General features: G+C 40.8%; 2 protein-coding genes and 2 pseudogenes across 2 annotated transcripts in view; all 4 read right to left on the minus strand.

Annotated features, from left to right (window-relative positions):
* Positions 1–1406: 1406 nt before the first annotated feature.
* LOC106735035 (60S ribosomal protein L5-like) lies at positions 1407–4892 on the minus strand (annotated as a pseudogene).
* On the minus strand, positions 3357–4116 carry LOC102494618 (methylsterol monooxygenase 1 pseudogene; annotated as a pseudogene).
* Positions 4893–5473: 581 nt separating the features above from the next.
* LOC102487115 (olfactory receptor 2AE1) lies at positions 5474–6453 on the minus strand. Its single transcript, XM_006150199.3, has one exon. The coding sequence runs from the start codon at positions 6410–6412 to the stop codon at positions 5474–5476; it is 939 nt and encodes a 312-aa protein (XP_006150261.1). The 5' UTR covers positions 6413–6453.
* A 725-nt stretch (positions 6454–7178) lies between these two features.
* Positions 7179–7654, minus strand: part of LOC102487538 (olfactory receptor 2AE1-like) — a 6659-nt gene continuing 6183 nt past the window's right edge. Inside the window, exon 5 of the mRNA XM_027772491.1 lies at positions 7179–7289. Coding sequence (XP_027628292.1) covers positions 7179–7289 — 111 coding nt within the window. The remainder of the gene's footprint in view (positions 7290–7654) is intronic.

Genomic DNA, 7654 nt, shown 5'->3' on the forward strand with positions numbered 1-7654 from the left:
ATAAAATATTGCCAACAACCTACTCTGAGTTGGCTCAGGAAAATAGTTCTTTGAACAACTTTTCATAAATTTGTGATCATTTTTATTTATGCAGCTTCCCCTCTCTCTTGCTTAGTCTTGTGGATATTGCTCATTCATTCTTTTTTTTTTAATTGTTAGAGGACCCATGCTTGGTGAGAGAAATATGGAGAGATCAAAAGAGAAAGAGGGAGGGGAAGAAAGCAAACTTAAAACTGCATGACCTATGCAATCCCTTCTCCAACCTCCACCTGGTCAGGACCTTGGGCTCCAATGCTCATGTGCCCTGTGTGTTTTTCAAGCCACCAGCAACCAGGATTCCAACTGTAATCTTAGAATCAGCCATGCAGGATGCAACTCCCTCAGCCACTAGGACAATAGGGCTCACTCATTCTTGTTCATTTAGCAGAAGAAGAGAGTACCACGCAGAGATTGAGGGCATGAGTACTGAATGTGGGTTTGAATCTCAACTCAGACTTCAAAGAAATCTAGAACAATCATGGCTTTGGACAAATGAAGCAACCTTTGCCCCTTTGCACAACTTGGCTCACACAGTTTGGACTGAGTTTCATGCTCAGATGAAAGCCAGGGTATGTAGAGTAGCTCTGCCCTAGCCACTGTCTTTAGTTGCATTCCCTAAAAGTGGAACCTGAGGTGGAGATTGCAGTGCATAAGGTTTCTTGAGAGAGTGCTCATAGGAGAAGGGGAGTTGAGGGGAGCAGGGGAGTACTGCAGGGAAAAATCAGAATAAAGATCTGGTTTCAGTGGAGCATTGCTTCAGCCTGATCCCACGGAGAAAAGCTTGAGCCAGAACTGTATTTCAGAACTGAGCCCACTTTGGGGCTATTAACAAAGAATCCTAGATAATCCTATTTTCCCCTTTAAACATTTGCGATTACTGAGGTTTACAGGGGTAACTCATTTACTAGGTATCACACTGTTAGCAAACAGTTCTAATCTAAATCATCCTCATTCCAAATCACAAGGCTAGAACTCTCAAAAAATAGATATTTTCAGCCTGAGAAATAATTAAAGTTGATATTCCAACTTGATATAGCAGGCTCAATGTAGACTAAAAAGGGCACAAGTGTATGTTTTAAGATGCTAAGTTTGACGAGGACAAATTCCAAGCATCTAATTTAGTACCTGGATCATAATAGGCACCCAGTACATATTTGTTAAATACAACACATAAGAATGATCAATAATATGTATTTTTATTATGTATGTATACAAAATATGTGTTCCCTTCTAAATTCTTAATGTAATGCAAAGAAAATTAAAGTTCGATGAGTATAACTTACATGTCATCCGTTCTTTCCTTCTTTCTTTCTTTTTTTGTTGCTTTGTTGTAATTTATTATCTTTTATTTTAGAAAATTGTTTGGCTTAGCTCTCAGCAACCCGCTCCTGAACTCTGAGGAAGCTAGCCTTCTTCCAGGCTACCTGATCTTTCTTCTGGGAGAGGGACATCTTGGGACGATTCCACCTCTTCTTTTTAACTTCTTTCTTGGGTTTCTTTTCATAGACTGGGTTCTCTCGTATAGCAGTGTGAGTTTTCTTCTACATCTCCTCCATGTCTGGAGTTACATTGTTCTTTATGTACTGGGAGAACTGTTTCTTGTAAGCATCTTCATCTTCTTCCATTAGGTAATGCATGTAGTCTGCAATGTTCTGGCCCATGATGTGCTTCCGATGGACTTCTGCACTAAATCCCTTGCTATCAGAATCATAACCAGGGAATCGTTTAGTACTGTGAGGGATAGATAAACCTCTATCCACCACTCCCTTCAGGCCCCCAAAAACTTTATTACCAGTGGTAGTTCTGGCAAGGCCTGCATCCAAATAGCAGGTGAATGCACCAGACTGACCATTGATGCTTTCTACATTGTACTCATCTCCGGTCAATTCCACTTGACCTTCCTAGATCTTGTCCATGCCAAACCTATTGAGAAGCCTGCGGGCCAGCTGCAAGCCAGTACAATATGCTGCTGCATAACTTGTCAGGCCAACCTTCACACCGTATTTTGGTAGTTTACGTGCATAAGCTGAGCAGACTATCATATCCCCTTCTATACAAGCATAAGCAATATGATAAATGATATCTCTGTTAGTTATACATTCTGTATTTGGGGGTGTTGTACTTATTTTTATCCCGGATCACCAAGCATTTCCGAGCATAGTAATTGGGTTTTTTTATTATAAAACTTATTAATTTAATGATTTTTGTACTTTTTCACATAAGAATACAAGGTGACAACAAATGTTGGAAACTAGAAACCAGATAACCAGACAAAAACAACATTTATTTCAATAGCTCAAAGTGCAAATACAGCAAGTCAGTTCACAAGTTTCCATTTACAGCTTGTAGTATGATGAAAATGTAAATAGTATGATGAAAGAGTAAATAGCAGAAATAAAGCTCCTTAATTTTTCCAAAAAAAATCAAGTAAAATCTTTAGACTAAAATACTCCATTTACATCAATTCAGAAATGGTTTCATTTACAGATGTCAGTAGTGAATTATAATCAAAAGAGTCTTCGAAGAAAAGAAGAATAGTCAGCTCCAGGCAAGAGTGGAAATTTTCAGGACTATTCCTGATTTGGCAGTTTCAATCACTCATATATCAAATGACGTGGCTCAATCATTTTGATCTTTAGCTCTAAAAATAAGTTAGATAGAAGGCCAACAACTCTATTAAAATTTTTCTGAAATGATCTGTATTCAAAACCACTATCAACTCGAGGCCTATAATATTTTTTTTTTTAGATTTGTGCCATAGGGCATGTACACTCACCTCATAGACAGAGAGGGAAAGTGAGAAATCACCCCCAAGGGTATGGCCGCCCCCAAGGGTATGGCCATGCTGCAATCCCTTCTCCATTCTCCTCTCAGGATCGTGGGCACACATGTGCATGGCACCTAGCATGATTTTCAAGCCGCTAGGTCTGGGACTTGAACCCAGTCACCATGTGAAAATCCAATGCCTTAACCATGACACCTAATATATAGGTCCCCAGGCCTTATATATCTCTGGGGGAAAGGACATAAATGAATACTTCTTTCATTACTTAAAACCTTTCTGTAAGGCTAGAAACATGACCTTTAAAATTCCTTCATGAAAACTGTATTTAAATATATTTATTTATTTCTACATATACAGAACTTGTATGTGAAGTGGAAAAAGTTCCCACTAGGAAGATATTTAAAAGTTATCAATGTTCTTTTTATCACTTAGCAGCCAGGACACGCTTATTTCTGTTCCCCAGAAGCAATGTTAGCAATGTTAGTTTCAATTCAGAAAGTGTTTACCTTCAGGAAGGTTTACATGAGACGGTTTATTCAGTCTTTTTCCCAAGCTTCTTCATCTTTTCACTGTAGGCATTATACTAAGAGTAGGCATTATACTAAGAGTCTGTTCCAAGCAATCTATCCCACCACGTAAATGTCGAGGCATAATTTCCAATGAAGTTCATGTGGTGGAAGTCGTGATGCCAAGACCCAGAGTAGAAAGGGATGAGATTTAGGGATTGAGGGGACTATCATACCCACTATGGACATCAATAGTATCTATCAAATGAACAGTGACCCATGCCCAGAGAAAAGCGACATGATCACACAAAAGCAAGATTCCAATGAAAAATGCAGTTCCAAAAATTAGGGTTTCCAAAGGATGTGCATATTCAGCTTCCATTCCAAATGTAGCCTGAAATCCATGATGAACTTTATGAATATATTTATATATTCTTTTGTGATGTAAGAGTCTATGCAAGAAATAGTGCCAAGTATCCTCAATGACTGCACAGCCGAAACATCTTACCAAGAACATATACCATCCTGGCATTCTTTCCCAATCATAAGGAATATTGAAAAACTCTAAAATAATAGGTTCCACAAATCAAAGGTAGCTGGATACAAAAGTGATTAAAAAGAAGTACTTTAAAACATTTCCATTGGCCTTCCCATGTTTCTGGTTTATCCTTTTGAATTTTGTATCTTTTCATGAAAGGTATGAATTGGAATAAAAATCCAGGTAAAGAGAACAAGAAATAAAGGGCTTCATGAACTATCAGGGATCGCCATGTTGCGATCTAGAACTTTGTATAATTATTCAACATGTAGTTCCAAGCATTTTTTTTTTTTGAGAGGGTTTTTTTTTCACTATAGGGCGCGTGCGCTCGCCAGACAGAGAGAGACATAGAGACAGAAAGCGAGAAATCACCCCCCAGGGGGGATGGTCACGCCGCAATCCCTTCTCCTCCATTCTCCTCCCGGGATCTTGGGCATGCACGCACACGCGCCCGGCGTGAGTTTTAAGCCACCGGGTCCGGGACGCGAACCGCGGTCGACTACGTGGGAGTCCAGCGACATAGCCATTACGCTAACTGCTGGTTCCCAGTTCCAAGCATTTTTAAATGGTTCTTGCAAAGGATTTTCAGGCAAAAGTGAGTCTACATACCCCACAGCCAAGGATGCTGAACTGAAGAAGCTAATAACACTTTCATTTGCTGCCATTTTTTCAAAACTCTGGAGACAGCGTTATAATTCTAGACCGCCTTGAGAGGACTGCCAATAGTAATCAGTTTTACCCTCTCATCGTCTTCTAAGTTTCACTTCGTATCTCTTAAAGTCGGCCTTATTCTTGACAACTTTAACAAATCCCATCCTGAGGAAGAGAGACCCGCTGCAGTGGCCGACCTGCAGGCCCACAAGTCCACTATAGGGAAAAAAAAGACGGTAGCATCTGCCCATCCTTTCTCTCAGAACAACCTTCCACCATGCTTTACTTCCCATGCTTCCAAAATAGAACAACACGCAACCGATTTTATACTCCATAAATACTCTACTTTGGCATGTTTTATATAGATTTTTATTAATGAAAATAATAATGAGAAAGGTCCCTAAAATCTTTTTATCTTTTTCAGAGAGTCACTGACCTGTGTCATCATTATTCCTTTTTTTTTTGGCTGGAGGTTGTGTGTGCCATAAGAAAGCTAAAGTGAGGGAGAGAAATCATCCCCCAGTGAGGTCTGGTCATGTTGTAATCCTATTCCTCCATTTCTCCATCCCATCAGGATTTGCAGTACATATGCACATGTGTGAGGAGTGTCTTTCAAACCACTGAGGCTAGGACTTGAACTGTGGTTGGTGTTGTGGGATATGGCTTACATGAACAGCATTTAACCACCATGCCATGGGGCAGCATGCCAGTGTCTTACTTCAAAGGAATTTTTAGGAAGTTTTTGACTTTCTAAAGGCTTACGAAAAGGTTTTCCATGGTGCTTGGAGGCCCAATACTGAGTTGGAAAAGTAAATTTCTGTGTTAACCATGTCATCTGGCAGTACTCAAAGAATATCTGGGATCTAGATTTCCGAAAAATATTAAGAGGATTACCCTGATCAACATGAGGATTTCTCCCATTCCACTCTATACTGAAGACAACTACAATTGCAGTCAGTGGGTGCTAACATCTCTCTTCATTACCTTCCTCAGAGCCTTAGCTACATCCTTATTCCTCAGAGTATAAATCAGAGGATTCAATGTGGGAGTAATGATAGTATAGAACACAGAACCAACTTTGTCTTGCAATGGAGTGTGCTGGGACCTGGGCCTCATATATGAGAAAATACAGGCACCGAACAAGAGGGAAACCACCATGAGGTGAGAGCTACAAGTGGCAAAGGCATTTCTCTTACTCCCAGCTGAACGCATCTGAATGACACTGTGCAGGATGAAGGTATAGGATGTCGAAACCAGGAAGATGGGGAGGAGGACTAGTAGAATGCTGCTGATGTACACGGTGGTCTCATAAATAGTGATATCACCACACACCAACTTCACAATAGCTGGAAACTCACAAAAAAAGTGGTGAATTGTCCGAGGCCCACAGAAAGGAAAGTGCATCAGGATCATCGTGTGAATTAGGGAGTTCACGGCCGCTCCCAACCACGACATGATGGCCATCATCAGCCCCACCTTTCTGTTCATGAGCACAGAATAACGCAGCGGGTGACAGATGGCAACGTAACGGTCATAGGACATAAAAGCCAGAAGGAGACATTCAGCACCACCCAGAGACAAATAGACAAAGTGCTGGGTGGCACAGCCCACAAAGGAGATGGACTTCTTTCCAGACAGGTAGTTGGTAGCCATCTGGGGGATGATTGTGAAGACGTATATCAGATCCATGAGGGAAAGATGGCTGAGCAGGAAGTACATTGGTCTATGAAGCCGGGGGTCAGCATAGATGAGGAAAATGGTGACAGTGTTGCCACTCACTGCAATGAGGAAGACCACCATGATCAAGGAGAAAAGAAAAAGGTGGGTGAGGGAGTCATCAAAGAGGCCCTCAAGGATGAAGTCTGCCAGGGAGGTCTGATTCCTCTGCCACATCTTCCTTTTTTCAGTCCCTGAGGAAACAGGAAGTGGAGATGAAGGACACCACCGGAAACACTGGGGTCCAGCATACCTGACAAAAACACATTTTGATTGATGAAAGAATTGGTGAAGACTTTTTTTTTTCTAGTTCTAATGATTCAAATGGCCTAATGATTAAAATAACTCTTTTTTTAAAAAGAGAGAATTTAAAATCTGTCTGCATAAACATGATCATCCTGAAGTTCCAAATATCTGATTCTATTCAGCAGCAAACTTCAAGACAAGAGTCTCTTCTCATTAGAGAAAAATTAGTAATAAATATTCATTCTGGAGTGTTTTTTAATTTATCAGTCAGGATTTAACCAGAGAAATGGAACTACTAAGAGTTTTCTACAAATACAATACATATGTAATGAATTTTGTTGTGAAATTGGGCCTTATGCAGTTGAGGAAGCTGGTTAAACAACGTAAGTAAGGCTGTGACCTTTGTCTCTGATGCTGGAACTTGAAGTTCATGGAGCAGACTGTTAGAAAGGGAAGATAGAAATAAAAAGGGACGGTTCATAGGCAGGCTGTAACTCATGCACAAGCGTGAGTTCTATCCACACGAGGACAGATTAAAAACCCTGTCAGTTTTTGTTGCCTAGGAATAAATGGTGCTGGTGTCTTGCAGAAGTTGAGACCCTTCTAATGAAGCTGAATGCACACACCTGGTTCAAAAATCAGAGAAGGGGAGGAGGATCCAAAGGAAGGTACAGCCATTGCAAACCTAGCTGCTGCTTTACATGATGAGGTGAGTCAGCAGACCAGCCACGATGTGTGTAAGCTGCACCGTGGCTGCTTTCCCTGTGCCCCCAGGTCTCCCAAGAATCTTCCCTGTCACCCACCATAACTAGAAATACAAAAAATGGAAATTCGAGGAAATGTTGTTCATCTTACCCAAGCTTACCTATTACGAAGCCACTAGAGTTCATTATTCTCCATTTGTCATACATACACGTTGCCTGAAGCTATGTTCAATTCCAAATAAAGACAACTCACTTGCCCACATGATACAACCACCATGAATACAGCTAAACACAGGCTAGTCCTTTCTCCAGAAGCCAATGCAATATTTTTGATCTTTGGGTGCTGGTCATTCTTTTTTTTTTTTTTTTTTTGAGAGATTTTCACTGTAGGGCGCGTGCGCTTGCCAGACAGACAGAGAGAGACATAGAGACAGAAAGCGAGAAATCACCCCCCAGGGGGGATGGTCAC

The sequence above is a fragment of the Tupaia chinensis genome, unplaced genomic scaffold (genome assembly GCF_000334495.1).
Source record: "Tupaia chinensis unplaced genomic scaffold, TupChi_1.0 Scaffold000279_1, whole genome shotgun sequence".
Taxonomy (NCBI): Eukaryota; Metazoa; Chordata; class Mammalia; order Scandentia; family Tupaiidae; genus Tupaia; species Tupaia belangeri.

Excerpts from the sequence above, each read along its gene's own strand:
- LOC102487115 (XM_006150199.3), bottom strand. The coding sequence starts at position 6,412 with ATGTGGCAGAGGAATCAGACCTCCCTGGCAGACTTCATCCTTGAGGGC.